Consider the following 13489-nt stretch of genomic DNA (forward strand, 5'->3'; position numbering starts at 1 on the left):
TGAGTGAGTGAGTGAGTGTATTTCTAAACATAATTTAATTTAATTATTTCCAAGTGAGTGAGTGAGCGAGCGAGTGTATTTCTAAACATAATTTAATTTAATTATTTCCAAGTGAGTGAGTGAGTGAGTGAGTGAGAGTGTATTTCTAAACATAATTTAATTTAATTATTTCCAAGTGAGTGAGTGAGTGAGTGAGTGAGTGAGAGTGTATTTCTAAACATAATTTAATTTAATTATTTCCAAGTGAGTGAGTGAGTGAGTGAGTGAGTGAGTGAGAGTGTATTTCTAAACATAATTTAATTTAATTATTTCCAAGTGAGTGAGTGAGTGAGTGAGTGTATTTCTAAACATAATTTAATTTAATTATTTCCAAGTGAGTGAGTGAGAGTGTATTTCTAAACATAATTTAATTTAATTATTTCCAAGTACTTTGACCATTTCGTTTTATAATCAGGGCTAGCTCTGCCACTCGCCAAAATCGCCAACTGTGAATTTTAAGAACAGTTGACAAAATTTATTTATATTTGGCGAGAAAAAAAATTGTAAATAGAGGATAATAAACAAGTTACCAGTTATTATCAAATTTATGTCCTGAGTGAAATAATTTTCAGTTGAAAATTATTTCACGAGGGACATAAATTTGATAATAAATGGTACCGAGTTTGTTATTCTATTTATTACCTCAGCTATTTTTTCTCTAAAAGCCTTTATTTTCGACGCACATGCACGAAGGCCAACCTGTATAGGAACGATGAAAACCACTTTACGCACTGTTCTGAGAATTACTATAATGTTGTAATTTAATCACGTTCATAGATAATTTTAAAAAACACAAGTTCTCTTTATTCTGCTTCCAAATCTATAATGAATTGCATTAAAATGACATTTTGTTATTAATTTAACACCAAAAACAGAGACCCGTAAAGGGAAACTCTTTAAACTACATGACGTCATTTTGTGTTTGTCAACTCATGATGACGTCATATTTAGTACCGACAAAGTCATTGGTTTGTAAGCATCAAATTGTCCAATAGTATTGTTCGTTAGACCAATGCAGAATATTTCTCACTGAGAAAATATGGAAAATATTTTTCCTGTTATGAGTGACCGCTGGGGTAATAATAATTGATATTTTGTTGTGAAATAGCTATATGTTTTGCAGTTTTGAGATAATTTAGCAAAATGTTTTGATCACCCAGAGTAAGCCCTGATAATATATATGTGGACATTTTATTCTTAAAAATAGGAATACATTTATGAAAAAAAAAAGGAAATGTTTTTGTGTCTCCATCTGGCTTGTACATTCATATGTTATTTATTATTTGTTGCTGCTGTTGTTGTTATTGATGTTATATAATTCTTTTTTCAAAACACCAGATTGTATTGTGCAATAAACTGAATTGAAATGAAATGAATTAACTGACTTGAATTGGGTGGGTGGGTGAGTTATGGATGTATGGATGAATGAATGAATGAATGAATGAATGAATGAATGTTTGGTGACATTCAGTTTACACTTTGACAAGTCACAAGTGGGTTTTTTATTCAACCACATTTATTAAAATTGCTAAACTTTTTTTCTCTTAATATATTAACATACACTAATAAATTAATTACGAAGTTCTTACCACCCTCTTCGACATTTTCCTGCACTTTGCCAACGAGCCAGTCGACGCACTTGGCGGCCATCTTGGTTCCGTAGTTGCGGTCGAAGGGACTGGGCATGCCGCCTTGCTGCATGTGACCCAGCACGTTGGAGCGACATGTGAACACGCCCTTCCCTTCTTCGGAAAACAAGTTGTGCACAAATTCGGTCGTGTAATTAGAATTGGCCAATTCATTTCTGTAAATGAAAGGAAAAAAAATGTTACAAGATCAAAAGTGAATCATTTTCAACCAATAACCAAATTTTGTTTATTTTAATTTTAATTTTTTTAAATTAGAATCAGTGCCTATAAAATGGGTTGGGATTTCTCATAAAACAAATGGCTCCTTACTTACCGAAAACTAAAAAATCCTATCATAAACAAGGGTTATGGCCGGTTTGTAATTAGAATAGGTGAAATTATAAATAGTATATCCTTGTGCAATACTCTTGAATGGTAATAATTGTTAATCCTTTGTAAGAAAACAAAATGTAACATTAGACATTAAAATTTCTTTTGATATTCAGTATATAATAAAAAGATAATTCTCCCATTCCTGGCTAAGCAAGACAGACCCATTCCATGACGTCGACCCACGGAATAAATCTGTCTTGATTGACAATGTGACCAAGTGATCTTGATGGCCTAAGCAGTTTTGGTGTAGGATGTTTTGTACAAAAATATTTATTTTCTTTCGGTAGATGGGAGAAAAATAATCATTCATGTGTACCTACATATGAATACAGGATAAGGTCATTCCACCTTCAGAAACATAATTTGATGTCAGGGACAAGGCTTGCCGAAATATAGTACCCTCAGGCAGAGCTGGTTTAAGGATCTGTGGGGCCTGTAGCACAAATAACAGCGGGTACCACCTTCCCAGGATATATATTTTGAAACCTCCTTGTGGAGAGGTGAAAAATTATCTGGGGAAAATAAATGTACACATCACCGTGGAGCCCCCTGAAGCGTGGGGCGCATAGCACGTGCTACGTGTGCTACTAGGACAAATCTCTTCCACCCTCGGGTGTGAATGATTGCTTTACTCTGACAAGGAAGGAAATGTTTTATTTAACGACACTCAACACATTTTATTTACGGTTATATGGCATCAGACATATGGTTTTGGACGACACAGATATTGAGAGAAAAAACCTGCTGTCCCCACTTCATGGGCTACTCTTTTCAATTAGCAGCAAGGGATCTTTTATATGCACCATCCCACCAGTTGTGGAGCATTGGCTGGAACGAGAAATATCCCAATGGGTCCATCGACGGGGATCAATCCTAGACCGACCGCGCATCAAGCGAGTTCTTTACCACTGGGCTACTCTGACAAATACAAACATACCTGAGAATAAGACCACGCTGTATTCCAGCACTTTGAATCTTGTCTTTCAAATGAAACACGTCATTCTGAAAACAGAACACAGCACACATTAGGGGTAATGTTTAAATAACATGCTATAATTGCTATAGTAACCATCAGTTGTTTACATGTAACATAAAAAAGTTGCTCACCATTTTGCTATTGATATTATCACAAAACAGTGGGACAGCACTCCACTTGCAAGTGTTAAAATAAAGAATAATATATTTTATTATCTTTTAAATAAATTTCATGCGTTTTGATTGGTCAACAGCTAATGCATACCACAAGTACACTGTGTCATTTGCGGAAAAATGCAGGATTTGCGGGAAAATACAAAATTTGCCGGGGTGTACAAACTGTCACGTGACTTGCTCGACTGGTTGTACGAAAATACAAACTCCGGATGAGACCAACAAAATTTTCTCCAACACGCCTCACTGATTAAATTTTTTAAAAGTCTTGAATTCATTATGAATGGGAATACCACAATTCAGTAGATTTTATTTTTACCGTTTATTAGAAGATTTCTTTAACACATTTGGCAAAAAAATGTGCTAGATTGTAGTTTTCGCATATTAAAAGCTGATGCTAGAATATAGTATTGCATAATCGGTTACCGTGTTATAACTTGGGCTAAATATCATGAACATATTTTTAGTAATAACTCAACATGCTTTTTTTTACAGGTTCTACAAGTTAGTACAACACGACAAATATTTTTGTTCGGCTGTGTGTGTTCAATTTTGTTTTCCCCAATACGATTATAACATAATCACAAACGTTTAAAACATGCAAGATAATAAGGTGCTAAGAATTGTCTCCCTTTGCGAGAGAGGATTCGAAATGATTTCAGGGTAAAACCACCCAGAATCCTTGTTGACACACTTAATACCCAAACAGCTACCAAAAAAGCAGTAATACCTTGCACAGTTATTTGTTATATGCAGGGAACATTTTGTTCAGTATCGTGTCTCAAGTTACAGAGATCAATACACAATTTTAAAATATAAAACAGTAGTTGCTGATCACAGGAAAAAAAAAATATTGCCAACTGAAAACAAAATGCTCCCCAAAATGACCTGGATTACGTGATTATATCCTAAGATATTGAAGAAATGTGGTAAGAAATTTAATGTGACAAACTCTATTCTAAACTGTTAAACAATAAAAAAAATAACATATAATAGAATCTCGAGATTGCAGCTTTAAGTAAGCAGATATGATACAGGGTTGAAAATTAACATGAAAACCATTCAACTCTGCTTTGTGCAGAGATATGGCCCTGGTCATGTATTACGGTTGTTTCATTCAGATTACCTTGGATGTTCCATCAATTGCCTTAAAACTTGTATCAAAAAAAAAAGACTTAACCTATGCAGTTTGATGGTAATTTGTAAAGAATTTTTGTTTTAATTTACACTGCATGTAAAAGTGCACATAAAAATGTTATTTGAGACAACATGGGTTTAAAACTTAATAAATTAATATACTTTTATATGAATTTTATCTTTATTTATTATGTTGGCACTGTCAAAATACAGACCATTTTCTATGTCTTCTTCTGCCAGATCAGTAGTTCGCGCCAACATAGACGTGTTGTGTTTTGTCACATTCAATTCAGTTTCAGTGTGTTTCTTTTTAACCAGTATCATACTCGCCAGACACTAAAACTGATGGTCGCCCAATGGACTACGTTTACAAAATTCTTAGTCGCCCTTAGCCAATAAAGGTCGCCACAGGCGACTGCTAATTTTCAACCCTGTATCATATTTGTATTCTTACTCTCAAGTCCGTGATAGAAGGAGTATCTTCGTAAATGTAGGCCGCATCAGCTCCACCAGCCAGTCCAGCCATGGTTGCTAGGTAACCGCAGTAGCCCCCCATGACCTCAACGATAAACACACGTCTCTTGGTGCCAGTTGCTGATTGTTTAATTCTGTCACATATCTACAAGAAATAAATAATGCAATTCTTCAGCCAATGACATTGATAAACAAGTTGATTTAAGAAGTCCATGTGGGTATACACCGACAGCATTCCAATTATACACAAGTGGGCGTTAGATACCATTTATCTGACAACGAGTTCTTTTAAAATGTATCTAACAAGCGAAAGCGAGTTTGTCATGTTTTTAAACAACGAGTTGTGAGATAAATGGTATCTAATGGACATGAATGTACAATGTATTATTCTATTTCTTACAAATCCTCAAAAACCAGGTTTTAAGCAAATTTTAACATCTTTATTGAGAAAAAGATATTTACAACCCTTTGCACTTGTAGCTGACTTACACGTCACAGACACATGATTGCCAGGTTAACTATATGTCACTGTGTAATCGATATCCACCATGCTGTTTTTAATTTGGACGTATGGCATTAGAGACCTGGTCATCACCTAGGAGCAGCCTGTTGTATGTCTTGAAATTGTTAACACACATACGTGTGTAAACAACTGTGTTATCAAAAATAACGCATGGTGTTCTCACCAACAGATATGTAAGACATTTTAATCAGATCTACAAATGTGTGATAAATAAAGGATACTCCCCAAGTGTCTTGTGATATCATAATTTATCAGACCGAGTTGATAAAAGTATGAAATCCGAGGCCTGTTGAGCATTTTTATACTTTTATCAACTAGTGCTGATAAATTATGATATCACAAGACACAAGCGGGGAATTCTTTTTATCATCCATTATCATTCTTGTCATTTGCGACAATTCTCAATTGGCGAATATGGCATTTTCACAGGATTCTGGTTTCTTCAGAGTCCAGTTTAGACAGGTTACACTATATTACGAATACTACCGAGTTGTTTAGTACCGAGTATCTGTCTGGCATTCTGTAAGTCACAAGATCAAAACTACTCTGAGGATCAACCCATGGTTTATACACATTCTTACCTGTTCTCCAGGCATCACAATGACATGTGTATTGTCAAACCACTTTTGTTTGTGCATGGTAGTCAAATTTTCTTGTAATTCATGGACTAGTGCAGTCAACAAAATTATGAACACAACGGAAATATAACACATGTACATGTATATACATATGATACAAATTTATCATGTTACCTTTTCAATCCACACATGTAAGTACCCAATGAAATATGGTTACCGTTTTAACAAAACTAAAATTTTAATACCGGGTACCGCCAAAAAATAAAGTCTTTCCTAGTACTTACATTACAGATCTCATTGAGCGCGGTGTCAGCTCCGAGACTGAAGTCCGTGCCTGGAACGTTGTTGCTGATGGTGCAAGGAATACACACCATGGGAATACACAGCGCCGGATACTGGTGTCGTGCTTCGGCCATCTGCAGACAGCTGTTAAACGCCTGCACAGACAACAGACACAACAGTTTAAATAATAATCTATATACATGTAGTGTAGAAAGATTAACATCTTCAGGATCCTAACAGGAGATCTGGATTCACGTAAAAAAAACCGATGAACAGTTTAAGCATGAAAAAAGGTAACTTAATGTGTTTGGAATCATGCATGCAAAAATTATTACTGCAATAAGCTGCAGGCATAAGATGTACCTGGCCCTATGCTTGTGTAATGTTTAAAAGTCTACACTCAAGACTAGTAATACAGTCTGAGAGTTTAATGTAATGACAACGCCAGACAAATTGCATGCATGTGATGTCATTAAATATTTTGAGTCTAAGCTTTATAAGCAGGTGCCATATGGGTTTATATCCTGTTAATCTTCGAATATGAATCATCTTAATGGTTTAAAAAATTTTTTTATTAATTACCTTAAGTTATCCAAATTAATGCAAAACATACCAATTATAATATATTCAAGCTTTAAAAAGGTAAATGATAATAAACATGAGTTTAAGCATGCAAACATATTTACATATTCAGATTTAATTGAGAAACAAGCAGTGAATATTAACAATCATTAGATTTAATGATGGTATTTGGATTAATATTTCAAAGTTTAAAAAAGGTATTAAATTATAATATACTAAAACGCAAAAGAAACGCAGGTCCTGAAAATGCGAAAGAATTGCACTTTGTAAAGCAGTATCTTTGGTGGAATTGAACCTCAACTGTGTTAAAGGACATGGCACACACCCACACCGCAGTCCCACCTGCGTGTCAATTTCATTACCTGTGTGACGTCACGAATTCTCAAAACAAGTTGTTTGCACGTGCTGGATCATCCGTATCATGAATCCAGTGCAAACACACTCATTGAAATGCTTATAAAGCCTACACACCTGGATTTAATCGCATAAATTCAATTTGAGTAGTGACAGACAACAGAATCACATTTTAAAAATGCCGCGACTGACGGAACTCCAGCGAGGGATGGCCATCGGGATGTTGCAAGCCGGACAGACCCGTACTGCTGTAGCCAGACAATTGGGATGTCATGTTTCGACAATCGCACGCCTTTCTCAACGTCACCAAATCACTGGATCTGTGAACGATCGACCACGCACCGGCCGCCCGAGGGTGACAACCGCAGCCCTAGACCGGTACATCCGGGTGACCCACCTTAGGAATCGGATGCTGCCAGCAGCTAACACCGCTCACCAGGTGCGTGGTCCACGTGGTCCAGTGTCCGCCGATACCGTCCGACGCCGTCTGAGGGCAGCAGGACTCCGTAACCGCCATCCTTATGTGGGACCAATATTGACCCCTCGGCACCGCCAACAACGTCAACAGTGGGCGCAACAACATCAAAGATGGCGACGTGGCCAGTGGCAACAAGTTCTGTTTACTGATGAGAGCCGTTACAATGTTTCCAACGCTGATGGCCGAATCCGAGTATGGCGACGTCGACATGAACGTTACTCCGACTGCTGCGTTCTGCAGGCCGACCGATGGGGCGGGGGTAGTGTGATGGTGTGGGGTGGGTTCTCATTCAACCACAGAACACAACTTCATGTGTTCAGACAATGCGTTAATGCCGCCGTGTACCAAAATGACGTCATCAACAATCACGTCGTTCCCTTCTTTGCCGCTCACCCACGTGTGCGCTTGCTGCAGCAAGACAATGCCAGGCCGCACACTGCCAGGGCAACACAGGCGTTGCTGGCTCAGCACAACATCCCAACGTTGCCGTGGCCAGCCTTATCACCGGACATGGCGCCTATCGAACACGTCTGGGATGAAATCGGACGTCGCCTTCAGGCTCGCGGACAACCTCAGAATATGCAGGCGCTGGAGGCAGCATTGGTCCATGAATGGAACTCACTCCCTCAGGCATTCTTTCAACGGCTTGTCAACTCAATGAGGAGACGTTGCACTGCCTGTTTGAATGCCCAGGGTGGTCACACGCGATACTGACTTTGACAATGCTACAGGTCGTCTCTTTCACATTTTTAACATGGACCCCCACCCTACTTTATGACATGAAACAATAGCCAAAAAGGAATTCAATCAAAAATTTCCAACACCAATGTGTGCCGAATTGGTGTAGCTCCAAAATAAATGTTGAAATCTTCATTTCGTTTTGTTTTTTTAATATTTTATATCCAATTTAATGAGAACCTGCGTTTCTTTTGCGTTTTAGTATATAATGCTTTTATATGGATTTGTGAATGTAACAATATTATTTATCAGGTTTAACAGCTGGATTCATGCAAACTAACAAAAATTTCCAGGCTGAACAGAGGAACATGTACTTTGGAAAACAGCTGTACAAAATATATTATATGTTACGGAATTTAAAAGGTAATTGTACATATATACAAAGTAAAGCAAAACAGATTTATAATAAAATTATCTATAGCTATAGACAACAGAAATAAAGGTAAAATTAATCATTTTCATGCATTAAAAAACAAATACAGTTCAGGAAAAAATATTCATAATTTTTATAGTAAAAAAAAAAGTTGAGTAAAACTTAAAGGGACATTCCTGAGTTTGCTGTATTGTAAGATGTTCCAGTCTAATAAAATATTTCTACGATTAAATTTACATATTAAATATATTTTCTTGTTTAGAATATCAGCTAGTGTATGTATACTCTTCAAAAGAAGAAACGCAAAACCACATTGTCGTAACATTTGGAGAATTGATTTAATTATTGAATGGTGAGTCCGATAATTACCAAATGTTGCAGGATTGTTCACAATTCACTCTAGTCCATTGTGAGTAAGTGATAGGACACACCACCAAGGTCAAGGTCATCTGGAGTCAATACCGGGTGTGGCCTCCGCATGTGTTGACAACTGCCTGGCACCGCCTGCCCATTGAAGCAACCAGAGTACGGATGACGTCCCGGGGGATGGTGGCCCACTCGGCCTGCAAGGCTGCTGCCAGCTCGGGCAGGGTCTAGGGCTGTGGTTGTCGCTGTCGGAGGCGTCGGTCCAACTCGTCCCATAGATGCTCAATTGGGTTCAAATCCGGTGATATCGATGGCCAAGGAAGGACATTAATGTTGTTGTTCTGTAGGAAAGCCGTTGTGAGACGTGCTGTGTGAGGCCTGGCGTTGTCATGTTGGAACACTGCGTTGGCGTTGGCCATAACTGGAACGATGTGTGGCCGTAGGATCTGGTCAATGTAGCCCTGTGCATTCAGGTTGCCCTGCACGTGGACCAGGTCAGTTCTGCCAGTGTGTGAGATGGCTGCCCACACCATGACACTACCCCCCCGAATCTGTCCACTTCCTGCACGCAGTTTGCCGCATAACGTTCACCACGACGCCTATACACGCGACATCTTCCATCATGACGTCGGAGCAGAAATCGGGACTCGTCACTGAACCACACCTGTCTCCATCGCAGTTGAGGTCATTGTCGATGAATCTGGCACCACTGCAGTCAGAGTCGACGGTGTTGTGGTGTTAAGATGACACCTCGAACTGGACGTCTGGCACGAATTCCTACCTCACGTAGGCGGTTCCGTACGGTCTGGTCTGATATCCTGCGCAAACCTGGTATTGCTGCGGCTGTGGAGGTGGCAGTAGTCAATCGTTCCCGAAGGTGGCGTACCCGGATGTAGCGGTCCTGCCCGGGGGTAGTGACCCGTGGTCGACCGGATCTAGGGAGGTCACGTGTTGATCCATGTTGCTGGTAACGGTCCCACAGTCTGGAGATGGTGCTTGGGGACACATGGAATGCCCTGGCAACGGCCGTTCTGGATTCTCCTGCGTCTAGTCGGCCGATGGCATTGTTTCTCTGCGGTTCACTGAGACGTGGCATGTCCTGGATTGTCAACTGTCGGCCAGATACAGAGGCCAGGCAAGCGAACACCCTGCACTTTTATACTGTCGGTGTTCATGTTGCACGTGCAGTGGTGACATGGTTTGCACGTGGCTGCGTTTTTGCGAATATTCACATTTTGAAACTTTATTTTACAGTAGTTGCGTTTTATCGAATGTAACCGTGGGAATGTGTTTGGGACATGCAATGACCTTATATTCACAAAGCATGAACCGGTAGGAAACATAAAATCGGAGTTATAACCCATTTGTACCCTTTTGCGTTTCTTTTTTTGAAGAGTATATATTCAATGTGTTTCTAGTTGTCTTAATATTTGTAAGAAGCCCAAACTGGATTTTGTCTTCAAATAAGTTCATACCTATGAAAACAAAAAAAAAGGAAATAAAATTAAATTTAACCTAGTACAAATATTAGAATTATTAGAAACACGTTTATTATACAGCCACTAATATTTTATGCAGAAAAATATATTTGATATGTAATTACAATCATTAAAAAGTGTCTGTTAGTCGGTAACATCTTAAAAATTGCAGCAAACTCTGGAATGTTCCTTTAACAATATTTTTGATTAAAACAAATATCTGGAAATTTATTAAACTAAGACTTACTGTTATGAATTTACCAGTAAAATAATTAATAACTTTACCAAAAAACAATTTAAAATATTTTTAAAATAGTCAACTGGACAGGTTTTTGTAGGGAAAACACTAGATGTTAATACAAACACTAAGAAAGCCGTTCACCAACACATAGCACACTATAACAGGGCTCGAAATTAAGAACTTGTCACCTATGGCAATTTTTTAAAGGTTTTTGCCATACACAATACACTCATCTATATTGTTCAGCACTTTTAATCCAGTAATGTTTCCAGCAAGTAAACACTAAGTTAAACACTTCAAAATTATTCCTTCAAATGATGACAGTCATTTTATCTAACAGCAAAAAAAAGTCAAAGGCAAAAATTCCTGGGCCCTCATTCACAAACGTCTCTTAGGCTCTGCTACGCAACAAAGCATCCTCTTTGCAAGTCTTTTAGTATTGCACTGTGAGATCGCAAAGTTGCGAGAGTTTCGTGAAGTAATTCTGGGTTTTTTGGGGGTTTTTTTAATTTATTATTCTTCTCTTTTTTTTGGTAGGTACATATCAGATGGTGAATTAACATGAAACAATTTTGGGGTTGGGGGTTTTTGGAGGGGGTCTCCTTTTTTTTATTTTTTTAAAAATTGATAGTCAGTTTTATTTTAATTCCATGATGCTGTGAAATCCACACATTGTTAGCAGGACATATTACCTTTGGCCTGCTGTTTATCAAAAATAACAGAAAGCCATAATTTACTTCCTATGGATATCATACGTGACAATTAACTTACTCCATGGGGATTATGTACAGGGTGTTTATATTTATTTTTGTTACATCGATCTGTCACTTGATATGTACAGGGTTGGATTTACCTCAGTCAATTAAGTGCTCGCTTGAGGTGCTTGCTATGCAGGATCGAACCACCTTGATGGATCCATTCAACTGACTGGATTTTTCTCGTACCAACCAGTCAAAGGCTGTGGTATGTGCTTTCCTGTCTGTGGGAAAGTGCATATAAAAGATCCCTTGCTACTAATGCAAAAATGTAGCGGGTTTATAAAGGATTGCAAAATTATAGTTCCCGAAAACTCAGAACTACCAGTGGTTTTTACCCCACCCCCCCCACCAGTGGTTTTTACCCCACCCCCCCCACCAGTGGTTTTTACCCCACCTCCCCCACCAGTGGTTTTTACCCCACCCCCCCCACCAATAAAACATTTTACTCCTTTTATACAAGACCGATTTATTAAAATTTATTAAATTTATAGGTTTTTTTGTGCTTATACCAATTAATTTTCTCAAAGTGAAAAGTTTACATACAATGTCATGTAAATAGATATATTCTGTTGATGATCCACATTGATCAACAATGTTTTATTATAAATGATGCGGGTACATCTTATTTTTCTCCTTTTTTTCCCCCCATTTTTTAAAAACTTGAGTCATATTTGTGACTATCAATATTTATGAACAGAGCACAAAATGTGATTGCCAGTAAATAACACTAACAACTCAATTATTGAGTATTCTTGAACAAATATTCAGCACAACTAATTTAATCACTGAAAGATAGGGGCATAGGTGGGGGAAGGGATTCAGTGAGTTCGGACAAAACCGGACCCTCTGTAAACAGGAATTCCATCAAAAACGGATGTTTTTCGCAGTCTCTTTTTAAACATCTGTACAGAAGAGAACCTCTCTAAACCGGATACCTCTTAAAACCAGATTTTTTTACTTGGTCACGAGGGTGTCCGGTTTAGCGGAGTTTCACTGTACACGTAGATATCTTTCATTTTGATGGCTACAATATGTTCTAGCTGGACAACCCCTTTTTTAAGGTATCTTGGACATTTGCCATTGCAAAACTACCTATATTTCAACTAAGTTTATACTTCATATACCTGTAACAGGTGCATGTGCAAGAATTTATGCAGAAAGCAGGTGGGGTCAATTTGCCTGTGGTGAAACAAGTTTGTAGGAGGTCAACTCATGCTCCCCCGTAAATATCTTTAAAAAAGGAAAATGTGTCTGAACCAAGGAGATTTCTGTGTAAGCAAGAAAACAAAAGAAGCAAGCAAGCGAGTAGTCAAGCAGGTAGCCAGGCAGGCGAGGAGGCAGTGCGGACTAGCGGATGAAACGAGTACAGTGAAACGCGGAGCCCGACTCTACCTCGAAACCTCCAATTATGACGAGGCCGTCTATCTTGAACTCGTGCAGCTTTTCAGCGACCCTACCCATGTTGACATCATCCGTCGTTTGCCTGTTCAATGAGAACAAAGTGAAAAAAACAAACAAAACACAACTTATTAACACGTTCTAACGAATCTCAGCCCTTGAATTGACAGGCAGATCATCCAGTCCACGTGCTTGTAAAACGTTTTAGAGGCGAATTTACAAAGCCCTTTTTTTCTTAAACGCAGGTGTTTAAGCATTGTAAAAGGCTACCTCACACGAGCATTATCGGCTGAGTAAACAAACTTGAGACTTGTGTGCCGGCAATTTTGCTGAGTTTTTCTTCTCTCATGGTTGTGAGGGGCGGGAAATAGCCCAGTGGAAAAGTGCTCGCTTGATGCGCAGTCAGTTTAGGATCGATCACCGTCGGTGAGCCCATTTGGGCTATTTCTTGTTCCAGCCAGTGCACAATGGCTGGTATATCAAAGGTTGTGGTATGTGCTATCCTGTCTGTGGGATGGTG

General features: G+C 38.5%; 1 protein-coding gene across 1 annotated transcript in view; it reads right to left on the minus strand.

Annotated features, from left to right (window-relative positions):
* Nucleotides 1-13489, minus strand: part of LOC121377122 (ATP-dependent 6-phosphofructokinase-like) — a 55212-nt gene that overhangs the window by 5993 nt on the left and 35730 nt on the right. Inside the window, exons 14-17 of the mRNA XM_041505010.1 lie at nt 6206-6358; nt 4801-4965; nt 2998-3062; nt 1629-1843 (exon numbers count right to left, since the gene is read on the minus strand). Coding sequence (XP_041360944.1) covers nt 1629-1843; nt 2998-3062; nt 4801-4965; nt 6206-6358 — 598 coding nt within the window. The remainder of the gene's footprint in view (nt 1-1628; nt 1844-2997; nt 3063-4800; nt 4966-6205; nt 6359-13489) is intronic.

The sequence above is a fragment of the Gigantopelta aegis genome, chromosome 7 (assembly GCF_016097555.1).
Source record: "Gigantopelta aegis isolate Gae_Host chromosome 7, Gae_host_genome, whole genome shotgun sequence".
NCBI lineage: Eukaryota > Metazoa > Mollusca > Gastropoda > Neomphalida > Peltospiridae > Gigantopelta > Gigantopelta aegis.